Raw genomic sequence first — 26,763 nt, 5'->3', positions numbered from 1 at the left:
TTTGTACATTCATGAGAAACATGGCGGTTTGATCCGAAACGAAATAAAACTTCAAAGTAAGATTTTCAAGGAAGAAGTGATTTTCTTCTGAATTTACACTTACAAGTGTATTAGAATCAACCAATAGGGTGAGTAGACTTTCAAGGACAAAAGAAAATCAGCTAAAGAACGTGAATATTTGTGCTTTTTATGTCGACATGCAGTGAGTTCAGTGACGTCGGTTAGCTCACATTTTTTATTTATTGGGGAAAAAATTTATTGAAGATAGGAAATTGAATTGTCAATATTTTTGATATATTTTTATTTTAGTGACAGTGTCTCACTAGAATAAAAACTCATTGAACCAAAACTGAGTTCATAGGTTAGTCTGTTATTGAGTGTTAACATTACTTTGAATTTGAACTCAATATTTTTGAACGATTGGTGGGGTGGGGGATTGTAACATGTAAATATTTTTTTCTAAATTCTTTCTTTTTTTGTTTTCTTAAAATTTTTATGTATGGTCCATTTGGATAGCGTTCCGTATGCCGCCACCACATTTTCATACGATATGAAGTATCTAATTAGATAACCCTTTTCCTTTTTGTAAAAATGAGTCAAAAAGTGGTGGTGCAATACGGAAAGTTATCCGTCCATTTTTTGTTTCTTATCTTCACTCTCACTCTCAGTTAACTTGATAGAGTTTGATGATGGCAGACCCAGAAGCTGGGCCTCCGGAGAGAGATGCACCGGTAGGTATACATTTAATCTAGGAAGGCCAACAACTGTACTATTTTTATTATTACTAAATAAAATATATATTTAATAAATCTTCATTACGTTTGCATTAAGAATTACAAGTAAATGTCTGAATTCACTGACACTACTTTTGTTTCAAAAACAAGTAAAGTATAATTTGTTGGTTTCTGTAAGTGAAATGAAGTGTACACCCTTCAAAATATTTTGCCCCCATGTAGATTTTATCATTTCATCGATAAAAGTGCCCTTTGTTTTAGTTCCGATAATGTAACCCTCCTCCGACCGAGGGCGAAGCTGGAGGGTTACTACGGCCCATGTAATGTTTGGTCGCAAAATGGGAATTTGGTCCAACACTTACAATTTTGACGATTGATATTTTTGTCTCTTTTCACAGTTTCTCAAATTTCACCAGCTGACACAACTCCAGATATACAATGACCAACCAACGACACTAGCACTTGAAGAACGCTTGAACTTACTGGCAGTTTCCAATGAATATGGCTACACCTTCGTTGGATGTAACTCAGGTACGTGGGGTAATATCAGTCTCCTGTCATAGAAAGATTGCCACATTAACCCTCCTACAGTGTGACCATTCAACATTATTCACTGTGACTTTGAATGACAGATGAACTATGCCAACCTGCAGAATAATATCATGTGGTGAATGCATAGTAAACAGTCAACCCTCCTACTGTCTGACCCCTCAACCGTATTCACTGTGATTTTGAATGACAGATAAACTATGCCAGTTTGCAGGATGGTGTCATGTGGTGAAGGCATTACACAGCAAACAGTCAACCTTCCTACTGTCTGACCATTCAACGTTAATTATTCACTGTGGTGTATTTAACAAAAATGAAAAAATTATTATAACACATTTTTTTTTTTTCCAGCCATAAAAATTCTGAGGACGTCAGATATCAGGGATTGTTCTAACCCCAATGACCCAAATGCAGCTTCAAGAGGTAAGTGATTGTACCACGTAGAAATGATAATCATGGACAAACAAGATGTCTTACTTTTCCCGTCTATTTGCCTTTTGTTTTATCACTTGGTATTTTAATTTTAAAAATTTGTATCCCCTTAAGGTGATCCCCTGGGGATGAAAGCCGTTGGTCTCATGTGTTGTGTAACGCATGTAGAAGAACCAAGTGTACTTATTGAAAAGAGAAGGGGTTCCCCCCTGTGTTCCTGCTGAATGCGCCTCGTAAAAACCTTATAAGGTGTAACAGAATTGGGTCTCGGAATTCATAACTTCAATAACCTGTCTTTCTGTATAAATGTTTGTACTAAGTGCCTAGAGAACCTTGTTTGTATATATGTGCACTATATAAGACTTCAACATTATTATTATTGGTTTAAATCACACTCCAGTAAAGTTGTCTTTGTTCAATCAAACCCAACCTTAAAAAAAACAATTTTACCCAGTCAGCTCTCGGCGTGGTTTATTACTTGAATTTTATTTTATTGTGACATAATTTACATTGCTTCATTTATTATAGTGAGTGACTACAACTGCTCCAAGGTGGAGCTCAACGCCAATCCTGTACATCTAGCCTTGAATGCAGACAACCTCGTCTTATCAGTATGTACAATGACTGACACCAACCTGATGGTGGCGCTGTTTGATGTACGAAGTCTCGCACGTAGGGTGAGTGTGCCAATCTGAAGTAAAAAAGAAAGTGTTTGTATGAGCCACAATAAGTGTGTACAGGCCGCAATTTGTGCGTATCGGCCTGCAATTCACATGGATGCACGTATTGGCTTTCACATGGCGCATACTGGCCCACAATATCGGCCCAGCACGCTAGCATAGGGAGGACCCTAACAATCCTTGATCACAAGAATCATTTTTTAAATCTTACCTCTTAAACAGGGCAGCAATGCGTCTCCATTCGCCAGTGTCCCCCTCTCCAAGGAACCCAACATGCAGCTTGTCAACCTGGCATGGAACCCCGTCCACGCTTCCTGCTTCGCTACGTGTCTCTCCGATGGCAGCATGGCATTATGGGACAGCTCGGGAGACAATATCGCAAGAGCGTTTGAGGTGCCAGAAGGTGTACACATCAAAGCCAGTAAGATACATTTCAAACGCTGCATTTCTTCTAAAGCTCTTATGTCAAGCTTGACTTGTTCAGCCATGATATTCTTCCTACTCAAGTCTGTTTTAGCACACAACTTTGCTTAGCATGAAATGTCTATTTTGATAAAAACAGGATTACCCACCAAGTTTCCTATTGTTGCATATTTTTTTTGTGGGGGTTATGTTGGTCTCGACGTTTCGAACAGTATACTCTGCTCGCCTTCAGGAGAACATGGTTGTACCCGCAAGTTTCTTATTTATTTTATAGTTTCTTCCTATGTATCCAGACCATGCAAAGATTCAAACAATACTTACTTGAATTTGTTTAGTGTGTTGGAGCCCCAAGGGTAAGCAGATAGTCCTGGGTACCTCCAGTGGAGAGCTCGTTCAGTACAACCAAAAACTGGATATCAAGAGAACCATTCGATCTCCGGACTTTACGACTGAACAGGTCCAGGGTAAGATGTTTACTTATTTCGTCTCATTTATTCTGCTGGTGAAGCTGAGGACTCTCAGAAAAGCGAACTTAATCACTGTACTAGCCAAGAACCAAATGGAAAGCAGACAAGGAAGAAAGTTTTAGTTTTTTAGATGTGGGAGGAAAACCCCAGATAATTACTCCAGGCACGTTAAACTGGAAGTTTGTGGTTCAAAACCTGCTTCAAACCCAATTATTTGAAAATTTACCCGGTCAATTTCCCTTGTTGTTTATTACTTTATATTTGACACGACCAATCAGAATTGAACGATTATTCAAATTGTATTATATTTTTTGCATTTATACCATCGGTCCTTTTGGTTGGTAAGTTGTTTGCAGCAGCTAATTCTATTTTCTCAAATTGATGTTCCAGTTGTCGACATCTTATGGTTGTCGACATACATGTTTGCTGTAGCTTATGTCGATGCCGAAGAGATCCTTCATCCAAACCTTGCCATCGTTAATGCTCCTGTAAGTATATCAATTATCATTGTTTCCAGTTGTGGCTCGTTCCATTAGTAGGTGGCAAAGTACCCCTGATGTAAGCCTAGTGAAATTTAATACCTGAATAGTCGGACCTCAAATATTCGCGACTTCTGTACACCATTTGCGACTAATATTTAAGCCTCAATGTGCATTGCGGCGTATTGTTTGCCTCAGGCGCAATGTAATAAAATTCACACTGACATGGTTTGAAGGATTGTGTCACAGATGTCTGATTGCGTCAAATAAATTATGCTGTCGTGAGTAGTCGTGAGCGACACAATAGACCGATCCATTAAGCTCCGCCCCATTGCGTATTGACCAATCACATTGCAACGAAGGTACGACACTAAGGTCCGACATGCGTGCGCGTATCTTGGCGCGCGCGGCAGAGTTGTGCAGAAAGGCATTGGGGAGCCTCACGTGTTCTTGCTCACACGTGCGTTGTGGGCGGAGCCTACTGGATCGGTCTATTGGGTCACCAAGCAGGAAGTGGTGATTATTTGTTAAGTAGACATTGCGGCATGATTAACTGAGTACTATTTCATTCTTTTGCAGAAAGAAGGACCGCCTACTTTTTTAAACTTTGAGGACGTCTGTTATGGAAGTGAACAATTGAGATCAGCCCAATACCAGTTGCAGAATTTTGAAAAATGGTAACCTATAACAAGTGCTTAATACCAGCAGTTCTATGAAATTGGGCCCAGGTTTGATAAAGCGCTATGTAAGAACCATGTATCATTATTATTGTTAGACTTCCTTTGGGTCAGCATAACGAGATTAATTTGTGTTATTATTTTTAGGTCCTTCCTGGTAGCCGTGTCCAGTAATGCTATAGAAGCAGCTGTGCTGGGTCGATCGCCAGTGGCTCCATCGACATGGGAGGCCTGGACTGTCGACGATTCATCCCGTATCGAACTTCCATTGACCGGTGACGATAAGGAAACCTACCCAATGGGCATCGCTTTGGATCTGTCCTCGGCAGCACCGTTTGAATTGAGTAAGGCAAAAACTGAGACCGAGTCGGTTGACAAATGTTAGATTATTTACCTAGTTAAAGGCACTGTGGCCGATTTCACAAATCGCTAGGATTAATCCTTTCTCAAGTTAGGACGAATAACTCCTAATTTAGGATGGGTTCAATGCGTCCTAATCTCTATGGATACAGAACTTAACTCTTCCAAAGTCCTAAGATTAATCCTAAGTTAGGAAGAGTTTGGTGAAGAGTTTGTCATAGACCTATATTCTCACTTGGTGTATATCCCAACATATGCATAAAATAACAAACCTGTAAAAATTTGGATTCAATTGGTCATCAAAGTTGCAAGAGAATAATGAAAGAAAAAAACACCCTTGTTGCACAAATTTGTGTGCTTTCAGATGCCTAATAAAAGGCTTCAGGCCTGAAGTCTGTTTATATTTGAGTGAGAATTTACCTCTTTGTCTAAAACTACATTACTTCAGAGGGAACTTTCTCACAATGTTTTTTTAGATCAAACAGCTCTCCATTGTTCATTACCAAGTAAGTTTTTATGCTAACAATTATTTTGAGTTATTACCAATAGTGTTCAGCGCCTTTAAATTCAGCTTCTTACAGTGATTCCTGTTTTTATCATCAGATAATAAGAAGTATCACCCCCCTCCAATGTTAATGGTTTTGTCCACTGAGGGTGTGCTGTGTCCATACTATGTGTTAAATGCTGATGCCTCTGAGGCCATCACTGCCAGGGCTCAACCATTGCCTGTTGAAGGGGAGAGAATTGGTAAGTTTATCAAGTGAAAACAACACAAGAGTTTAAGAATACAGAGTATACAGTGCCTAATGTACATCATTTTATAAAGGGTGATACACTGAGGTCAAAACTGCTGACACTGGGGTCTAAAAGCACCCACACTGAGGTCAAAAAGCGCCCTTACTGAGGTCAAAGGAGGCAACAGAGTGGGCGACGGCTGTTTTTTGTGGTAAAAAACGTGGGCATGAGCTCAGCATCAGTGATGCATTTCGTTATGTAAGGGGTCTATTGTCATAAATATTTGGTTAATGCCAACAAAATCATTTTCAGTCTTTTTATTTTAATTACTACTTTCTCTATTACAGGCAGACCTTCCCTTATCCAACCACAAGTCCCAAGACCAGCGCCCCAAGCAGTGCCCACCCAGCCTCCTCAAGTACACAGACTGACCCCTCAGGCACCCCCGCAAGCACCCCAGCAAGCACCCCCTCAAACACCTCCTCCTGAACAGACAAGGTAAGTCAACCAAATCATCTTGAAAACACTATCTACAGCGTTTTGGTCCACTGGCCAAGTGTCAGTTAAAATACCAGGGCCCAATTTCATGGCTCTGCTTACTGGAAGCACAGAATCGGCGCTTACGGAAGCAGGGAATTCTGTGCTTACGGCAAGCATATTTCACGGGTTAGCAGCGAATTTTGGCTGCTGTGCGTGCGTACTCCACGTTACTAGGCATTCTACGCTTACAAGGCTAGCGCAGAAATTTGGCGCTTGCACGTAAGCGGGGAATCGTGATCGTAAGTGCAGAATGCGGCGGTAAGCAGAGCCGTGAAATTTGGCCCAGAGGACCAGTCAGAATTCTCTTCAAGTGGTCCGGTTGGCTAGTACAGTGTTGAGTGCATCCCTATTTCATTTGAATAAAGGGCTAGTGACAAACCTGACGAACCAATGAATAGACGAGCCTACTGGTCCTCCTTGCATACTCTTTTAGACCCTTATTAGAGCAATGATAAAACTGCAAAAAAGTTAATGGCCTGACGTTTCGACCCTGGCAGAGTCTTTCTCAAAGGCTTTCTCTCAATTCTATTTTCTCATTAATAATTAAACTCTATGATTTCATTAGATCTTTTCTTGTTCTCACACCAGGCCGTTACCAACAATCACAGCATCGGCTCCAATCCACAAGTCATCAAGTACCGGGAGTTTCTCTGTCGGTCCCAAATCAACATCTTCAACGTCTTCCTTGTTTAACATGAGGCCCAACCAAACCGACCGGAGCGCTAGCTTCTCCTTCTCCAGCCCCAAACAGCCCACCCCCACAACCAGCCCTTCAACCTTCAGAGCCGGGGGCCTGTTCGGCAAGCCCGCAGTCAGCAGTAGCACCCCAGCAATATTCTCTTTCGGCGGTAAACCTGACGAAGCTAAAGCTGGTAGCGCTGTCGGCGGGAAGGCTCCTTTTCCGTTTGTAGCTCCGAAAGCTGTACCTGCTGGGTCGTCGCTTTCTCAAGGAGGCGCTCAAGGGTTATCGGAGCAAGGGAGGTTCGTCCAGCAGCCAGCTTCGACCTACCAGGCCTCCCCTCAAGCTGCTCAGTCACCAGGAGGCGCAGGTCCTGGAAGTCTCTTCGGAGATCTCAAATCTCAACACCCGGCGTCTTCGTCCGCCTTTTCCTTGTCGCAACAGAAGACGCCTGCAGGAGCGAACGCATTGAGTGGAGGTAAGCAACTCTCTTTGAATTAAGAATTAATTGTAGATAAATAAGAGATGTTTGCGGTATCTTTGTGAGTAGTGTTGGTTCTGAAAAGAACTGGTGGTTAACAACTCAACATATCAATCGGTATGCTCTGATCATGTTCAGGAGAATGCTGGATGCTGTCTAAGAAAATGGCTCAGTAGTGCGGGTACATCCATTTATTAAATCTCTTTTGTGGGAGTTTGCTAACAATTATTTTGAGTAAATACCAATAGTGTCCAGTGCCTTTAATTATGAATTTCCCGTTTCCCATTTCATGATCCACAGGTGTACAAGCAACGGACAGCGTAAAAGACAGCAATTCTGCACCTTCCTTGAATACATCTGGATTCGGGCACCTCACCCCTAAGACATCCCCAGGGAAAGCCCCCCTCGGGTCGGAACCCAAATCAGGACTATTTTCCTTTGCCCCATCAAGTCAAGTCGCCAGTCAAGCTAATCAATTCGGGAGTGCTCCCCCTAACCGCCTTGCCCCTCCATCCGGCTACCCCAACCAAGTCGCTCCATCCGGGGACGGGTTATCTCAAAGACAAAACAGACCTCCGGCTTACCCCGGCGTCGTCCCCGAAAATCAAGTCACCCCTCGGTCTGGTGTTCCCCCAAATCAAGTGGCCCCTCAGCCTGGTGTGCCCCAAAATCAAGTCGCCCCGCCGCCCGCTTATTCAACACAGTCCCCCTCATCAGCCAAGCAACAACCCGGCCAGGCTGTTCCGGAGTACAAACCCACACCTTCTGCACAAGCACTGCCACCTGAGGCAGCTACTGAAGAGAGCGGGGCCAGGCCCAGAGGGAAAGTAGCCTTTACTGGAAGTGCCGTGGACTTGGCCTATTTCTCCAACATTAAGGAAGAGGTGCGTTTGTTATATTTTTAATTTTTATGTCAGGACATTATTTTTTTTTCTATGGGTGGTCAGGTTGGCGTTGGGGTTTCTTACCTCACCTTCCACCTCTACGACCCGGGTTCTAATCCTATCTAAGGGGAGGGGGGGGGGGGGCAGTATGTGGATTGGGTTTTCACCCCCTACTGAGTGTGTGGCTTTTACCCTGGCTAAATTAAATGACAGTTAACGGCTGTAGGGCTTCACAAGGTGCTCTGGCGCCACGTAAACTTTTTGTTTTACAGACAAAAATTTTTTTTTTTTTAATTCTTTTTTACAGAGGGAGCATTTTATGAAGGAGATGTTGGAGTTAGAAAACCACACCAAGAATGCAAATTTCAGAGTGGGCGATCGCTCCGAGCTGGCAGAAATGAAGAAATCTATAGACGATCTGCTTGAGTTCAAATCGGCCGTCCTAAACATCACCAAGGTAAAAAATATTCTATCGGGGAGAACCATCATTCAGGAGAGGTATATCTCAGACATTGCCAAGAATGCTTGCCATGCATAAAGTAAATGGGGTGCGTGTGCCTACAAATTAGGCAAAAGAAGCCTTTCTTATGAGGGTTCCTTTTTGTGGAACGGTTTACCGGAGAGATTGTGTAATGAGCCCCCATGGCTTTTTTCACTTCCTTGAACTGACCTTTGCAGAGACATTGATTTTTGGGGTTCTACATTGCTTTTTTGGCTTTGTCTTCTCTGCTTTGTTCCTAGTACTTTGGTTTGCTGTTGCAGTTTGTTCTTTCAAAAAAACCAAATTAAAATTAAAGTTGCCTTCTTTCCTCAGTCTGATAACGAAGAAATCCACGAGATAAAGGCCAAGTTCTTAAGTACCTTCGCCCAGCTGGAAGACGCTCGTATCCGCAAGCAACGAAACAACGACCCTCGCTACCTGCAGCTTCTCAGATCGCGAGCCCTGGATCCGCAGACAGCTCATCAGCTCCGTGACATTCACAGTAATTATCACTACCTGAAGACTGGACTGGGGGATGTGAGCGGCTGTCTGGATGCGCAGTGGGAGGATTTTAATAAACGGAAGAGCCGCAGAGAAGGAAGGTAGGTGACTTAAGTAACCTCTAATGGGCAATTCTACCATTAATGAATTGTTAATGAATATTCATTGAATATAACAACTCAATATTCATTATTACTATTTAAATATTCATGAGCTGTTGTACTTTCTGCATGGTTTATATGTAGGGTTAATGCATATTGATTCAATATAACTACTGAATGTTCATTTATGCTAATTGAATATTCATGAGCTGTTGCTATTTGTGCCCAATCCTATGTAGGAAACTCGGTACCCCGATGATGGATACCATCTATCAGACATTGAGTCATCATTATAATATCGTGATAACTCAGAGAGGAAAGTTAGAGGAGATAAGACAGCAGCTGATACAGGCACGACGTTACGACATGAGCGAGGCACCGTGGGAACGTGGCATACTACCATCCCCTCCAGAAAGGTAAGTGAATTCCATTTCATTTCTTCTGGTTGCGAAGGCAGGGACTCTCAGAACTTAATCCCTAGCCAAGAACCCAATGGATAGAAGACTTGAAAGTTTTTGCTTTAGATGTTGGAGGAAACCCTTGAGAATAGTTCCAGGGAAAAACCCCACGCAGTGCTCCGGCGTGATTTGCCTGGGTTCTTAGAGGTGGAAGGCAAGGAAATATATACTACTACACCAACCTGAAAGCCCAGAGACTCTCAGGAAAGCGATCTTAATCACTATAATAATAATAAATAATAATTATAATAAGTCTTGTAATGCGCACGTATCCACCCTGCTGGGTGTTCAAGGTGTACATAGCTAAGAACCCAATTTAGAGAAGACAAGGAAGAAAGTTTCGGTTTTAGATGTGGGGGGAAAAACCCCAAATCATTGTACTAGCCAAGAACCCAATGGAGAGAAGACAAGGACGAAAGTTTCGGTTTTAGATGTGGGAGGAAAGCCCCAGAGAGTTATTCCAGGGGAAAACCCACACAGTCCAGTAGGGACTGAAACCTAATCCACGTAGTGGCCCCCTGGTGGAACCGATATTGAAATTGATCTGTTGACATTTTATTTTGAACCTACAGGTCTGGTAACTTGTCTTCTCTGGCTGCTAAGCTATCTAGTACAACCATCAGTTCTCCAACGAAGACTAGGTCCACCCCAGGTACGTACTTTACACTTGAAGAGATTGGAAGACGTGAAGATGTCACTTGATGATCTTACGGACACAATACAACTGATGTCATCATCACAGTAATCTTAGGCCCCCATCCTTGTTTAAATGTCAAATATGCATTGTTTTTTTCTACTGCTCAAACACACAATAAATTAATGAAACATATTGGTCAAGAAATTCAGACAAGACCTTCAGATTGTTTTAGCTGAGATCGTTTAAAATAACCCTTTTTTTCATCAAATAAAAAAACATTAAACAAAATGTGCGTAACAATTAAAATAAAAAAACAAATTAACAAGAAGGCGGCCTCTAAAAAGGAAGCGGGCGGAATCGCTAAACATGTTTCTTTTTTTACTCGGCCTTATATGTTCTATTTTATTTATTATTCACAGTCTCATCTAAGAAACAAGCTCAGCTGCGGAAGGCTTTATCTAGAAGAGCAACTACTCCGAGAAGAACAGCATCAAAAAGTAAGACTTTTTACGTTCTTCGGTGTGCCATGGCCGAGCAGAACACCAACACCAGACTCAAGCTCTGGTGTTTCCAATCCGCAGAGTGTGGGTTCGTAGTTCTGGTCCTGGCACTTTCACGGATGTGATTGCCCCGTTTTTAACCAAAATTGCGTTTTTGAAAACCCCCCAATACAGTTCCAATACAAAATATTTTTTTTTATCATAGAAGTGCCCCTTACAAGAGGAAGATTGCTCCGCCCATTCAAGAGACAAAGTTCAAGGCCGGTTCTCCTTATAAAAGTTCATTCATATTATGCAATGTCATGGATGCTAATTATTCCCACCTTTTTTTCTGTCGCTGTAGTGGACATTTCAGAAATGAGCTCCCTGAATCAAAGCTCTTCCAGTCCTCCTGGAGCCTTCGCCAATCGTCGACTCCAGTTCCACGAGGAAGAATCTCCCGTTGCCCCTCCACCAGCTAGCAGACTGACAACCTCTTCTGTCGACAGCCCTGATTTCCGTATAGGTAGAGGCATTACCCAGGCTAGAGTGGGAGGCAGTTTAGAGCGTGTTGCTGCGGCACCGTCGAGTCGGATTCCGGATGAGAAACGGTCTGAGGCTGGCCGCCATGTTGAACGAAAACATGGTGAGACTTTTGTTGCATAACATTTCTGAAAATTTCAAGCGTCACGTCAGTAAATGTGATTCTTTACACCTCATTAAGATTGTAAAAAATAAATCAGGGTTGAGCTTTGTAAGATACTTGTGAAAAAAATTGCAGGCAACCCAAAATTTATTTGACTTGTCCGGCTAGCAAGTGAAAAACAGTTTAGGACATAAATTTTCATCTGACGCAAACTTTTCTAATTTTAAATATTTGAAATTAGTAAATGATATTTTCCCCCCATTCTCCCAAATCCAGCCTCGCCCTATGTGTCTTCTCCGCTACCTATAGAGAAGCCCTCCTTAACCAACCCCGCCCTCCCTGAAACCTCATCCCCGTCTAGCTTCATTCATTCCGGGCGTGGCACAGTGGTGTGGGGCACCAAGACAACACCCGTGAAATCCCCGCCCTCGACCAGGGTGTCCTCTTCGGGGGCGATCCCGAAGAAATCGATCGCAAAGACAGCGGAGTTGCCGCCGGTTGTGAATGTCAAGAATATCAACGCTATGAAGAAGAGTATGCCTCCTCCAGTCACCTTTGCACCCGTTTCAAGGTCTGTTGGTTTCAATTAATATTTATTTCCATACTAAATTTTCTGCTAAACAGCTTCATGAAATTGATCCCCGGGTGATATGAATTTATTTTTCTGTTGCGTCCTTTTTTTCCCCGTAGTACGATGGACGAGGGAACGGCCAAGGTAATCAACCAAGTCTTAGCGGAAATAAATCACACAAGTGGACACATGCAGCCTGAACCAAGCGATCAAAATGTGCGTAGTTCATCATTTCATTTTCTTTTCTTCTCAGCGGTTATTTTTATTTTGTATAATTTTTGTATATTTTTTATTATATTATTATTTCAGCCACATCCGCAAACCTGATAAGAATCAATACTTTCTAAAAGAAGATGTCAATGTCTCTATTTTGAAATTAAACCTTTATTTATATTTGTTTCTTCGTTTTCCAGGAACAGAGAGTTAGCTTTTCTAATGAGCCCTCTCCTGTCGCCCAGTCTGTCCAACCCTCCAAACCATTCTCAATGCTGGGTGCTTCCAGGACCCCAGCTCCTCAATCCACAGCTCCTAGCACCTCTACAATCCCACCTAATGTAGGTTTGTCATTCGGGGCACAGGGCTCTTTGTTTGGAGCCAAGAGAGACAGTTCCTCAGCTGTCGTGTCTAATTCTACTCTCGCAGCCAAGGGAAGCTTTCCCTCGTTTCAAGGGTTAGCCTCTCCGAACGTCACTGCCCCTAAACCTGGTCTTGGGTTGTCGGAGACGGCATCGTTTGGAGGTACAAGCTCATGGTTGGCCTCCTCGGCATCGGTTCAACAAAATGCACCCCCCGCTGGGGTGAAACCCAACCTGTTTGACTTCAACAAGGATCAGAAGGCTGCGGCGAGTACAAGTACTCCAGGTGGATTCTTTGTAGCTTGTAAGTTGCCTTTTTGTTATTCTGAGAAAAATCCATCATTGTCAAAAGGAGAGACGTGCATTGTGAAAATAAAATTGTGTTGGTTCACTGGGCTGGGTTTTACAAAGCACTAAAGCCTGGTTCATACTTCCTAAAAAAGGAATTACATGGAGATAACAGGTGTTAACTGTTAGATGAAAAGGATGTTACTATTTTAGCCTTGTTCTTTAATTGAGCTTTCCAATAAAGACCTTAATGTTTGTTCACGTCATATTCGCAGCAACAACTAAAGACCCATCTCAAGAGTCGGCAGAGACTGTGAATGCATCGGGGGGATCGTCAACGGCCCCGGCGGACACCGCTCCTTTTAAATCTTCCCAAAAACCAAGTTTTGGCGTGAAGGCCATCATAACCGCTCCACCATCAACCTCTGTCGTTGAGCCAACCCCAACTGTAGCAGCGGTACCGGCATATGGAAGCAGTTTTGGTCAAGGGACGGCTAAACCGTTCTCTGCGACGGCTCCTAAGGCTTCTGGAAGCGGTTTGAAGCAACTTCTACAACAGGGAGAGGATGAAGCTGGTACAGGTAGGCTCATTAAAGTATTGATGCTAACAGTTTCCAAAAGTTCAATGCAATTATTGCCATAATAATAATGCGCTACTCAGCTAAATCAATCACAAGACCCATCTCTGCCCTCACGGGTATCCATTTACCCCTGGGTGGAGAGAAGCAATTATAGTTAAGTATCTTTCTCAAGGACACAAGTGTCATGACCGGGACTCGAGCCCACACTCTGCTGAACAGAAACACCAGAGCTTGAGTTCGGTACTCTTATCCACTCGGCTACGACACCCTTCATCGTGCTGGCTAAGCAGAACAAGTAGCTAAGCACAGCAATGTTATGCTTATCAGAAGAAAATTACCAGCCAAAATACCGTGTTGCATGCAGTAATTGGTGTCTTGTATATTTTTGCTTAAAGCATATCATTTTGAAAGCAATATTTCCTGCTTAGGCATCTCCATGAAACTGGGCCCTCCTTTTGAGTTTTACAAATTTTGTTAAAGCTAAGTTATTTAATGGTGCTACCATCGAACTACTTTCCTTGTTACCTTAAACCTGACACAAAACATTTAACCCTAGGGCTCACTAAACCTACATCATCTGGGTTGTTTGGCAAACCATCGGGAACACCCGTGGAAGGTTCGACTAGCACAGAAGGTCAAACCACCAACATCCAGCCACAAGGAGTGGACGAAGCAGGTATTAGATCCCCCGTCAATGCATCTGATGTTACCGACCATCCCACTCCTGCAACCAGTTCCATGACCTTTAGTACTTCAGGATCTGCAGCACCAACCACAACATCAACCACTGGGTTGTTTGGCAAACCATCGGGGACACCTGTGGAGGGTTCGACTGGGACAGCAGGGGGAATGTTCGGATCCAAGCCAGCGGGTGCAAGTATATTTGGGGCGACGAGCTCTACTTCATCAAGCTCAGGTGAAACCACAAACTTGTGACTTCTGTTTTTCAAAACCTTTAGCCTTTGAGAAAGACTCTGCTTTGTTATAATGCCTAAATCATGGGTTCACTCTTTGTTAAAAAGACACCACATGAACAACAGATAAGTATTGAGTAACTCTTTGCAGATCTTGTATTTGACAAATTCGATCACTTTTACATTCATCATTGACATAGCGATTGTCAATTGATATATAAATAACATCGAGATAACTGCTACATCAGTGGTTTTCAGAACTGTTGTCCATTAATCGGACATGACAAAATGTGTAGCAATGAATGTAGCTGTGCACAATGGTAAAAAAAGCAAACATAAAAAAAATAAAATGTAAACCTTTTCTTTTTGTTGTTAAAAGCTCCAGCTGCAGGTTTTGGCAACCCAGCATTTGGGTCGGCTCCAACATTTGAGAAGACACCTTCAACTGGGCCATTCAGCGCCTCATCCTCGGGATTCAGCTTTGCGCCGAGTGCCACCCCAGCCACGACAACAACCGCCGCGTCAGAGACTGCTAAAACCAAAACACCATCATTGTTCGGCCTCCTCAAGGACGACACTCCAACTACCTTAGCGGCCTCGAGCACCAGTTCCTTATTCGGGTCAACAACAAGTGGCAGCACTGCGGCGAAGAGTCTATTCGGCCAACCGACATCAACTTCGACATCTCTGTTTGGCCAGCCACCATCCAGCACCAGTGGGGTTTTCGGTTCGCCAGCTAGTACTGGTGGGCTGTTCGGCAAGCCCGCATCAACGACGGCAAGCTCGACCGCCTCAATGGGGGGTACTTTTGGACAAGCTTCATCGGCCTCCCCGTTTCAGCAGACGGCAGCCAGTGGGCCTACATTTGGTACTACATTTGGGCAACAATCTACAGGTAGTAACCTTTCCCTCAAGATACACATTTCTTGTATAAATGTTATTTGCCTCTCACTCTTTACACACAAATGTACAGGACATAATTTCTTGAAAAATGTATAAAGTATATTACTTCTTGATATTCGCAATGCAAAGTCACATCGCCTTAAGCTGATCCCTCTGCAGGGATGAGATTTCCAGTCTTTTGTCTGATTTCAGACCTGGCAATAAAAAAAGCTGTACTTTTCTCCAAATTAAAGAAGACATGCTCTTTGATCTACTTCTCTAGCACTGAGGGTTACTGTTCCCAAAAGCTCCTTGGAATCTAGAACTCCAAAGGGTGATCAACAGGTTGAAATGCCATAGTTTCAATGTATCCCCTAAGATTTGAATCCCAGTTTCAGACTTTTTAGTTGGCCATGACTATCATCCCTGCCTCTGCTGCCACTGTCCGTGTTGTATCAGAAACCTGGGTGTGATCAGTGGCTACACAAATAGTTTTATGGTTTGTGACTAGCGCCCCCGAACAAAAACATCGACAGAATCGCGAGACCGCCAACATAGGGCTAGATAGCTCAGTTGGTAGAGGCTGAGCGCGGGAATGTTGCTCAGGAGGTCCTTGGTTCAAATCCTGCTCTAGTCAAATTTTCTGACATAAATTCTATTGTACTTTGTAGGAGGAATGTTTGGTCAAGCATCGACTTCGGCTCCGGCTTTTGGTCAAAGCCCTTCTGTATTTGCCCAGTCCTCATCAACGACATCCACGAGCGTCTTTGGTGGTGCCGGTGGGGATGGTGGAGGTTAGAAAAAAACAATCAAACTTTTACTTAAAGCCATTGGACACTTTCGATACAGAAAACAAATTAAAAGTTTTCAGATTTACAAATAACTTACAAAAGGTAATGGTGAGAGACTCCTCTTGAAATATTATTCCATGAAGTGCTTTACTTTTTGAGAAAAAATTAAAACAATATCAATTCTCGATATCGAGAATTACGGATTTATTTTAAACACATGTCATGATACGTCAAAACGTGCAGAAACAAGGGTGGGTTTTCCCGCTATTTTCTCCCGACTCTGATGACGATTGAGCCTAAATTTTCACAGGTTTGTTATTTTATATAGAAGTTGTGATACACGAAGTGTGGGCCTTAGACAATACTGTTTACTGAAAGTGTCCAATGGCTTTTAAGAAAAGTGACTCAAACGTACAAAATGAGTTCTAAAGTCAACAGAGATTCTTGGGTGGAAAAGTCTTTAGAAATAACTTGATGGAAAAGGTCTGTGAGTGCCAGCCAAAAACATTACTCTTAATTTGTACTTCATACCAGGCAAATTTTTATGTTCATTTATTTTGTGAGTAATTACCAAAGGTAAATTTTATTTTATTTTAGGAGGTTTCTTTAGCGGTCTTGGCGGTCGACCTAACCCAGAAGCAGCCAGGACCAATCCTTTCGGCACCTCATCAGCATTTGGAACCTCTGCAGGTAAATGGATCTCCTAATTTACTTGAAATATCGGTCGAGAAACTAAGGATCAATTTGACATGCCCGTCCGGTGAACAGAAAAGCTATGTCAGAAGTTGTAAACCCTGGCTGCTCCTTCCCAGGGCCCAATTTCATAGAGCTGCTTAAGCACAAAATTTTGCTTAAGCAAAAAATTCATTGTTTAGTAAAATCAGATTACCGGCCAAGACTCCACTCAATTGTTATGCTAAGTAAACAACAGCTTAGTACTTGTCATAAGCAATGTATATGGCATGAAATTTTCACCAGTAACATGTGTAAAATAAGCGAGCTATTTTCGTGCTTAAGCAAATTTTTTGCTTAAGCAGCTCTATGAAATTGGCCCCAGGTTGTACCGTAGACATGGGTGGGTATGATCCCTGGCCACACATCACTATATGGCTTCTAACTGGCTTCCGAACAAAGATGTTGGTGTATAGCCAAACAGCCAATGTAGGGTTGGATAGCTCAGTTGGTGGTCGTTGGTTCAACCAGTCAAATTGGTTTTGTTCAAGCCCAAACTATGACAACTAAAGATGAAGATCATTTCAACAATGATTATAGGTTTTTCTTGAGAAGATATGGGATTCTTTACGTGTTCAGGGGACTTTACCTTCTCTATGAATATTATTCCTCTGCAGGTAATACTTCTATCTTCGGAGGTCAGGGCGCTACATCATTTAGTAGTGGATCAACGCCTGCTAGTACTAACACAGCTTCTGGTATGTTTATATCATCGTTAACCCTTTCCACCAACCCCAGTGATGACTTTACTCAACTGTGCACTATACCCTGCTATAGCCCCAATGGCTACTATTATTCAACTTTATGCGAAACCCTGCTTGAGCTACCGCAGTAGTCCAATTTAGTCGACCAAGATAGCACACAAAAACAAAAACTCTCAAGCCTGAGTACAAAGGCCATTTTGTTAAAAAGTTGTATTTTTTCCCACAGTCTGGTTGACCCAGACCCAGCTGCCACAGAAAAGATTTCTATCAAGTAGTCATCAGGCCTGATATTTCACAGAGGTGATTGCCTCCATGCCCTCTGGTCATTGCCTTGGTGCCCTTACCTTGCCCTTTCAAAAACGAAGCATATAGGCTCGAGTCGTAAAGATGAATAATATAAATTATAAAAGAGCTCTCCTCTCCCAGTATTTGACATAGTTTGCCTTCTCGCTCTCATTTTACTTTTGCCTAAGTCGTCAGCAAACGCTTTTTTATTATTTCTCGATTTCTTATTCTTATTGTTATTATTGGTAGTATTATTATTATTATCATTGTTATTATTATTGTGCAATTAGTGTTCTCATCATTGTTGTCTTCATCATGTCTGTCTTTGTTCGTTTTGTCAGTCCGTTCGTTCTTGTCCCCGTTTATTGTCTGTCCCCAGGCATCCCTACATAAGCCTCGGCTTCCAGATGATGCCCCCATACTCTATGTATTTATTTTTTCTCACCCTCAATAAATAGCTTTGTTTATTGGTTATTCCTTAAAAACATTGTTTGTACTCTGTTTTCATGAAGTATGGAAATAAATATCAGTTTGAATGAATGAATGAATGAATGAAGTAATTGAACATTTTGTCTTTCTTTGCCAGTGTTTGGAGGAGGATTCAGCAGTCCCGGTGGTGGGGTAGCTAAGGCTGGATTCGGGGTGACCCAACAGACATCCGGTAAGTCCGCAGTCACTAGAGGCAAGGTATAAATTTGATTTTTGGAAGCGTTTAATTGTTTTAATTCTATATAAATATGAAAATTTCATGGTCGTGTTTTTGAGATTTCGCTGAAAAACCTGAGTGAATATATGTTCACGCAGGAAGAGTTCCTAATAGGAATACACAATCTGAGAGGCTTTACGCGGTAACGCTTCTCAGATTCAAACTTGGGGCATGAAATCTTTTATCTTTTTACAATTACCACATTACGTTGTAGTGAAATGTTTTCTCAAAATGCGTTATACTATCTAAACGCTTTCGTAGGCTTCTTACCAAAGGTTGTTATTGCCATTAACTTTAAGAGTGACTACCAAACGCATTGTTTCCTTCAAACAGAAGTAGTAAACTTCATCTAATCTTGGTGGTTTATTTTATCTTTCATTTTAGCGTCCTCTGGTTTTGGAGGTGCCCCATCGTTTGGTAGCCCTCCAGCGTTTGGCAGTACACCCTCGTTCGGAGGCTCAACATTTGGCAACACAGCCGGGTTTTCGGCAAGTCCTTTTGGTCAGCCGCCCTCATTCGGGGCTAGCCCCAGCGCACCTACGAGTGCTGCACCCGCCAATTGTTTCACAGGGTAAGAATGAGACAGGGTTTTCGACTCCCAAAGATGCATCAGTTGTGGAATTCAGATCAGAGGCCATGGCGTCCGTTTCCCTGGTCTTGGCTGTGGTGCCCCTTCAAAAGTTTCTCAAAGATTTTCCAATGCAAGTGCCCTTTGCAAAATGAAAACGGCCTTGCCCTCTCAAAGATGAAATTCTAGGCTTGAAGTATGATGCAGAGCTGCCAACAATCCCTGACAAATTTGTGTGCTTTCAGATACCTAATAAAAGGCTGCATGCCCCGAAGTCTATTAATATTTGAGTGAGAAATTACCTTCTTTATCAAAAAAATACATTCTTCAGAGGGAGACGTTTCATACAATGTTTTCTAGTCAACAAGGTAAGTCTTTATGCTAACAATTGTTTTGAGTAAAAATTTTGAGTAGTGTCCAGTGCTTCTAAAGGAATTGTAATGATGTTTTCCCCTCCCCCAGGTTTGCTTCTCAAGACACCCCAACATTTGGATCTCTATCAACGGCAACCACTCAGCAGACCCAACCTACCTTTGGAGGAGGGGGATTCGGAGGAGGGGGCGGAGCTGGATTTGGTGGGGGTAAGTGAACATTAAAAAGTAAAGTAAAGTCCGTCCCAAGCCAATATGGCTCCTCATGCTGGTGTTTATATCCAGTTTCCTTGGCTTTAAAAGTCTGAAAATATTTATATTCCCCCTGGACAGGACGCTAGTTCATCACAGGTTACTCCTCAGCTCTCACCGGTACCCATTTGTACTCCTGCATGGAGAGAAGCAATTCTTATAAAGTGCCTTGCTCTAGTGTCGCGACTGAGCAGTGGATATTGCTCTTTATTTGGCACGCCGTATTGTGACCAAACTTTCTAGTATCTTGTTTGCTTTGATATTGAGAGTCTGTTGATGTAGAGAGTTTAGTATATTGCAATGCATAGGTGGCTCGGCCCTGAGTATACAGTGCTTAAAGGAACACGTTGCCTTGGATCGGACGAGGTGGTTTATAAAAAGTGTTTGTAACCGTTTGTTATAAAATGTATATGATTGAAAAGAATTTTTAAAAGTAGAATACAATGATCCACACAAATTTGCTTCGAAATTGCGTGGTTTTCCTTTTACTGTGTGAACTAACACGTTCGGCCATTTATGGGAGTCAATAATTTGACACCCATAAATGGCCGCCCGTGTTAGTCGACGAGGTGGAAGGAAAACCGTGCAGTTTCGAGGCATGTTTGTGTGGATCATTGTATTCTACTTTACAACATCTTTCTAACCATATGCATTTTATAACAGACGGTTACAAAACGCTTTTCAAAGACCAACTCGACCGATCCAAGGCAACGTGTTCCTTTAACGCACATCAGTGAATGTACATAGCCAAACTAAATTCTTTATCCCGATGCAAATTAAGCATCTATTAGTATCCTAGAACGCCTAATTGTAGTCTCTTTCAATCTGTAGACCAAGGGGAGACCCAGGCTTTCTATCGTAGTTCTTTATTTGTGATGACATACATGTATAGAGATGTCTCTTAAAGGCAGTGGACACTATTGGTAATTACGCAAAATAATTATTAGCATAAAACCTTACTTGGTGACGAGTAATGGGGAGAGGTTGATGGTATAAAACAGTGTGAGAAACGGCTCCCTCTGAAGTGACATAGTTTTCGAGAAAGGAGTAATTTTCCACGAATTTGATTTCGAGACCTCAGGTTTAGAGTTTGAGGTCTCGAAATCAACCATCTAAACGCACACAACTTCGTGTGACAAGGGTGTGTTATCTTTCATCATTATCTCGCAACTTTGACGACCAATTGAGCTCAAATTTTCACAGGTTTGTTATTTTATGCATATGTTGAGATACACAAAGTGAGAAGACTGGTCTTTGACAATTACCAATAGTGTCCAGGGTCTTGAAAGGGTGTGGGTGGTTTTTTTTTACAACACAAAACACAAACGTTAACAGATTTACATTGAACTTACACGGTTTAAAGATAATGATGATATAAAGATTCCCCTCAAAATATTACCTGCTGAGGTGCTATAGTTTTTGAGAAATGTCTGGCCAGTAACTAATTTTTGCATTTATAACCTCGATCCTTTTGGTTGGTAAGTTGTTTGCAACAGCTAATTCTGTTTTCACTTTAGAAAACAATGAGATGAAAGCTAATTTAGCATGTACCACGGATTTACGCGACTCTCCTGAAAACATTGCTTTGTAATTTTCACTCTTTGTTCTTCAAAAACTTGAAGACTAATGAAGCTGAAACTTTTACAGGTAAATTAAATTACATACATCTTTATTTACAGTGAGTAGGGATTCATGTCATGGCCAAAAACTTGATCTACAAAAGGTATCAAAACCCTTTAATCCTGTTAGTTATTCCCTTCATGAAAGTGGTTCATGAGGCTTCTTCCTCTAGACCAATCCCCTCTAGCGATATGTCATCTCTCATATCACACTTCTTAATTCATTGACTCATCTTTAATCCTGTTAGTGCCGACTAGCCCCACTGCTCTCGTATGTACAATTATGTGTTATGTACCTTTAGGCATCGGTACTGCAGGACAAAAAACACAATGTCCACAGATTTACGTTAAACTTACACAGTTTGAAGATAATGATGGTAGAAAGCTTCCCTTAAAATATTACTTACTGAGGTGCTGTAGTTTTTGATTAAAACAAGTCACAAAAATTATTTTAGCATGTAAAACGTATTTTCGTGACATTGTTTTACTCATTCCTCAAAAACTACTGCACCTCAGCAAGTAATATTTTGAGGACAGCTTTCTGGGATCATTATCTTCAAACTAGTTTAAAACTGTGGACATTGTGTTTTGTGTTATAAAAAGTACCCAAATCTTTTAAAGGCACTGGACACTACTATTGGTAATTACTCAAAATTAGTTATTGGTAATGAGCAATGGAGAGCTGATAGTATAAAACATTGTAAGAAACGCCTCCCTCTGAAGTAGCAAAGTTTTTGCGAAAGAGGTATGTTCTCACTCAAATAATAAAAGCCTGTTAATATGATGAGGGTTAGACAGTGATGTCATGGGGGGGGGGATGGAAGAAGAGTATTTGGAAGCAAGGTTGAAGCAGTCACTGGGGTGTCTGTCAAATCTGTCTATCAGTACGGTGTCCAAGATTTAAACTTTTCTAAATTCAAGATACATTCAGGGCAAATCTTGTAGCCATTTTGTTGTCAACGTTTGGCTTAGTTGATTTATTTTATATGGGAAAATATTTTAGCTGTTGCTTACCAACCAAAAGGACCGATGGTATAAATGCAGAAACTTGAATATGAGGTAAAAATCCACAAGTTTACTGGACCAGATAGTGCTCTTACAAGACCAGAGTTTGAATGTGGAAAAAGAAATCCACACAGTTTAACATTTGAACTGTTTTAATTTGGACAAGCACTAAGAGAAAATTGATCTCATTTGTATTTACGGATAATAATTGTTCAATACTCAATTGAAAAGAGATTTATCAGACTGAAAGTCATCATTTGAGCACAAAAAAAAACAAGACAGTCCAGCTGCGATTTCACCAAACTCTTCCTAACTTAGGATTAATCTTAGAATGAGTTAAGTTACGCGTCCGAAGACGTTAGGACACATTGACCCCATCCTAAGTTAGGACGAGTTCCTCGTCTTAACTCAAGATAATTATAATAATAGTGGCCATTTTTAATTTATAATGCGCCATGTCTGTCTAAAAGGCACTCCTGCTCCTGACAAAGATGGGACTAATCCTAGCATTTCATGAAATCAGCTGCAGAAGTTGAGACTATATTATTATTATTAATATCATCTTTAGACGGATCCCCTTCTAGGCATTTACTGTCTCTCACATCACACCCCTCAATTCATTGGCAAATGTGTCATCTTTTCAGACAGGCAGACAATCCCTGAAGTACTGTTAGCTTTTATTCTGAGATTTGGCTAGAAGACATTAAACAAATTGTTGAACTTATTAAATAGCATCTTCAGACACATCTCCTTTAGCCATTTTGCTGACGCCTAAATTCATTGACTAGTAATATGCAATATGCCCGTGGATTGAATTATTTTCGTCAACAGAACTCGGGGGAAAGTACTGAGTATACACGGCTTGACCATTCTGTTTATTCATTTCTGTTTATTCATTTCTGTTTATTCACCACAAAACACACAGACATCGCAAATATTATTGGTCATTTTCTTGAATCAAATTTTGTCAGTAAAAATGTCAATAGAAATTACACGAAACAGAAAATTTAGTTTTGTGTTTAGAAATTGGGATACTTTGTTAACATACTACATTGGCAAATATCATATCCGGACATGACCCTTGCTGTGACTTCTTTATGTGGAATGGAAGTAGGTCGAACCTTGCAGCCATTTGCTGCCGCTGCGGGCCTTTTTGGTACAAGCCGCTTACACATCGGTGTAATGGTAAATTATACTTTATCCCTCATGCAAATATACCAAAATCTCTGTGGTACCCGCAGCTTCAAATATTAATTATCTTTTTCCGCAAACCAAATAAAATGCATATGGTTAGAAAGATGTGTTAGCATATGGTAGAATACAATGATCCACACAAATATGCCTCGAAATTGCGTGGTTTTAATTTTACTATGCAAACTAACACGGTCGGCCATTTATGGGAGTCAAAAATTTGACTCCCATAAATGGCCGACCGTGTTAATCGACGATGTAAAATGAAAACCACGCAATTTCAAGGCATGTTTGTGTGGATCATTGTATTCTACTTTTACATCATCTTTCTACTCATAAGCATTTTATAAAAAACGTTTACAAACGCTTTTTATAGACCAACTCGTCCGATCCAAGGCAACGTGTGCCTTTGCCCAACCACTGTAAAAAAAACCTTTAAAGAACATGAATCATTCATAAGTCACATCCGTTATGACAGTGACCAGCTCATGTCAAAGGTGCGAAGTTAAACTCTACTAAGCCAACTTTGTGTCTGGTATCCTGCTTCCTTTTGCTTAGCAGAACATGTTTTTAAGCACTATTTCCTGCTGTCACCTTGCTATTATGGATGGACTCCAGTTAGTGTGAAACACAGTGAAAGTTTGTTGCTGTTTTCTCAGTAATGGACACTGTTTTCAGTTGAAACTTTCACAAATGTGGCTTTTTGTGACAAGGGTGTTTTTTTCCTCATTATTATCTCGCAACTTCGATGACCAATTGAGCTCAAATTTTCACAGGTTTGATATTTTATGCATATGTTGAGATACACCAAGTGAGAAGACTGGTCTTTATCAATTACCAAAATTGTCCAGTGTCTGTAATTTTACACTCTGGTGTATCCATGTTTTGACTCCACAAATCGACTGTCGTGCTAGTTCATGACGTAAGGAAAACCAATTTCAAAATTGCAATTTCAAGGCATATTTGTGTAGATCACTACTTTAGACCAACTTGCCCTATCCAAGGTAATGTTTCCCTTTAAACACGGCTTGACACTCTGTGGCATTTGTGTGTCAATATCAAAGACATCTAAACCAGCGCCAGACAGTAAGATGACATCTCCGCTCGTCTGGGATAGAATTTCTCTGACTATTTCAACCAGTGTGGCCGTTCACACCGGTCGTAATCTAAGCTCGTATAATGTTACCTCCACGGGACGCAGGATAATTATTTGCGCAAGCCTACGACACACTCGCCATCGGAAATTGTACATACACACCTAGCCGGTCTAAAGACCTATAACATTTGATATATAAGGTCGATTTGTGAGGATTGAGTTGGCTTTATTGGAGTTTTGAAGTATCAGAGTTGAGAGCACTCCTCGTCTTTAGCTTACACGGACCTTTAATTTGTTTTAATTAATTAAAGCAACAGCCTGCCCATTATACTCTTGAAAGATGTTTAAAGCACTGTTACTTTAAGAAGAGCCAAAAAACAGGCCTGCAGAGTATTAATTTTGGTTTTTACCCATACAACGATGTGTGTTAGCACTGTATACCCAGTACTTTCCCGAGTCCTGTGAAAAAAATATCACAGGCATGTTACTCGGGTGGGATTCGAACCCACGACCCTTGCAATTCTAGAGCAGTGTCTTACCAACTAGACTACCGAGGTTGCCCGGTAGCTAGAGGCAGTTTAAATCCTATGTTTTGGCAGCGGGTACCGCAACGATATAACAGGCCTGCAGAGACAACAAAGGCGATTGCCTCCATGCCCCCTGCTCATTGCCTTGGTGCCCTTGAAATGCTCCAGTAGAAATTTCACAATTTCCTGAAATGCCTTGGTGCCCCTACCCGTTCCAAAATGAAGCATACAGGCATAATTCTCCAGACCCCTGTTTACAAATGTATTTGCAAACAGTTAAAAAAAAACACAGGCTTTACTCTACTGCCTAGTGGCATGTTACTACAGTAACTCTTCTCAGATTCAAATTGTGGGTCATCAAAACTGGTATCTCTTTACTTAAACCACATTACTTTAAAGTGAAAACGCATTGTACTATTGAAGGGGTTTTTCATCAGGTAGAATTGTCAAAGGATAATAAAATCAAACAAAAATGAGAAATGAGTGCAATGATTTACTGGGGAACACAAATTTAAACAAAATTGTGGTTTAATTTAATCCCTGGAAGTTGAAATTCTACAATACTTCTCTGGAATTGAGTAGTTTTACAACAAAGTAGATAAAACGATTGTTCTATAATTGAGGGTAACACATAAAAAATGCCCATCCAAGTTACTATTCCACACACGTACAAATTGTGACTAGTATACAAAATGTTGCTTATAGAATTTCTTGGCTAAGCAAAAAAATGACAGGGTTACCAGTAACAGCAATGGTAACTGTATGACATTCTGGCTGGTAACCTTTATTGCTACAAAAAAATTGTCGTTCTAAGCAATTGTTTATATATAGAAAAGGTGATGAGCAACCCAGTTGTCCTGATAGGATGTCAGTATCCGTTATAGGTCGTACCAGGGGCTAGCAATCCTCATAATGTTACATGGAGGTCAAAAAATACGAACCGTTCATGCCACTGAAGTGTAGGTTATTAAAAGTATTCTTACCAGGTGGTGAAGTCATTCTCTGCCACGGACCATGAATTTTTACAGTTTGTTAAAAATATTAATGATAATAACTAGTTCGTATATAGTGCATTTTACAATGTTGTACATCAATGCGCTTTACATTAGTGCACTAGTCATTGGACCATAACATTATTGTAATCTTTCTCAGCTCGTTGGGGTGTACACAGCCCTGGGCTGCCGTGGCACTCCAAAGGCTTTTCCAAACACAACATCAACCTCTACCCTGGCACTCGTATATGTATATACCCCTGGGTGAAGAGAAGCAATTATATAGTGAAACGCTTGATCAAGTGTTATGACCAGGAACCTCTACCCTGGCACTAGCAGGTACCATTTATATACCCCTGGGTGAAGAGAAGCAATGATATAGTGAAACGCTTGCTCAAGTATTATGACCAGGGGCCAATTTCATAGAGCTGCTTAAGCAAAAAAAGTTGCTTAAGCACGAAAATAGCTCGCTTATTTTACACATGTTACTGGCCAAAATTTCATGCCGTATACATTGCTTGTGACTGGTATTTAGCTGTTGTTTACTTAGCATAACAATTGAGTGGAGTCTTGGCTGGTAATCTGATTTTACTAAGCAAGGATTTTTTTGCTTTATAAGCAAAATTTTGTGCTTAAGCAGCTCTTTGAAATTGGGTCCAGGATTAAACCCACACCCATTAAACAACCAGA

The 26,763-nt window shown here is 41.3% G+C and overlaps 1 protein-coding gene across 2 annotated transcripts in view; it reads left to right on the top strand.

The window, feature by feature from the left end:
• The first annotated feature begins 15 nt into the window (after window positions 1-15).
• Window positions 16-26,763, top strand: part of LOC139948465 (uncharacterized) — a 29,752-nt gene continuing 3,004 nt past the window's right edge. For both annotated transcript variants that reach the window (XM_071946616.1, XM_071946614.1), the window contains exons 1-32: window positions 16-128; window positions 669-731; window positions 1,133-1,265; window positions 1,635-1,706; window positions 2,244-2,392; window positions 2,618-2,816; window positions 3,154-3,282; window positions 3,676-3,773; window positions 4,344-4,441; window positions 4,589-4,785; window positions 5,405-5,548; window positions 5,884-6,034; window positions 6,665-7,233; window positions 7,537-8,120; window positions 8,428-8,577; window positions 8,935-9,203; window positions 9,443-9,619; window positions 10,234-10,313; window positions 10,718-10,795; window positions 11,142-11,423; window positions 11,700-11,994; window positions 12,114-12,210; window positions 12,408-12,873; window positions 13,133-13,438; window positions 13,995-14,354; window positions 14,732-15,247; window positions 15,906-16,028; window positions 16,623-16,715; window positions 17,375-17,455; window positions 18,333-18,407; window positions 18,837-19,023; window positions 19,483-19,601. In XM_071946616.1, coding sequence (XP_071802717.1) covers window positions 687-731; window positions 1,133-1,265; window positions 1,635-1,706; window positions 2,244-2,392; window positions 2,618-2,816; window positions 3,154-3,282; window positions 3,676-3,773; window positions 4,344-4,441; window positions 4,589-4,785; window positions 5,405-5,548; window positions 5,884-6,034; window positions 6,665-7,233; window positions 7,537-8,120; window positions 8,428-8,577; window positions 8,935-9,203; window positions 9,443-9,619; window positions 10,234-10,313; window positions 10,718-10,795; window positions 11,142-11,423; window positions 11,700-11,994; window positions 12,114-12,210; window positions 12,408-12,873; window positions 13,133-13,438; window positions 13,995-14,354; window positions 14,732-15,247; window positions 15,906-16,028; window positions 16,623-16,715; window positions 17,375-17,455; window positions 18,333-18,407; window positions 18,837-19,023; window positions 19,483-19,601 — 6,322 coding nt within the window. In that variant the 5' untranslated portion in view covers window positions 16-128; window positions 669-686. The remainder of the gene's footprint in view (window positions 129-668; window positions 732-1,132; window positions 1,266-1,634; window positions 1,707-2,243; window positions 2,393-2,617; window positions 2,817-3,153; window positions 3,283-3,675; window positions 3,774-4,343; window positions 4,442-4,588; window positions 4,786-5,404; window positions 5,549-5,883; window positions 6,035-6,664; window positions 7,234-7,536; window positions 8,121-8,427; window positions 8,578-8,934; window positions 9,204-9,442; window positions 9,620-10,233; window positions 10,314-10,717; window positions 10,796-11,141; window positions 11,424-11,699; window positions 11,995-12,113; window positions 12,211-12,407; window positions 12,874-13,132; window positions 13,439-13,994; window positions 14,355-14,731; window positions 15,248-15,905; window positions 16,029-16,622; window positions 16,716-17,374; window positions 17,456-18,332; window positions 18,408-18,836; window positions 19,024-19,482; window positions 19,602-26,763) is intronic.

This window comes from Asterias amurensis, chromosome 15 (genome assembly GCF_032118995.1).
Source record: "Asterias amurensis chromosome 15, ASM3211899v1".
NCBI classification, from domain to species: domain Eukaryota; kingdom Metazoa; phylum Echinodermata; class Asteroidea; order Forcipulatida; family Asteriidae; genus Asterias; species Asterias amurensis.
This window is presented reverse-complemented; position numbering and strand designations above follow the sequence as displayed.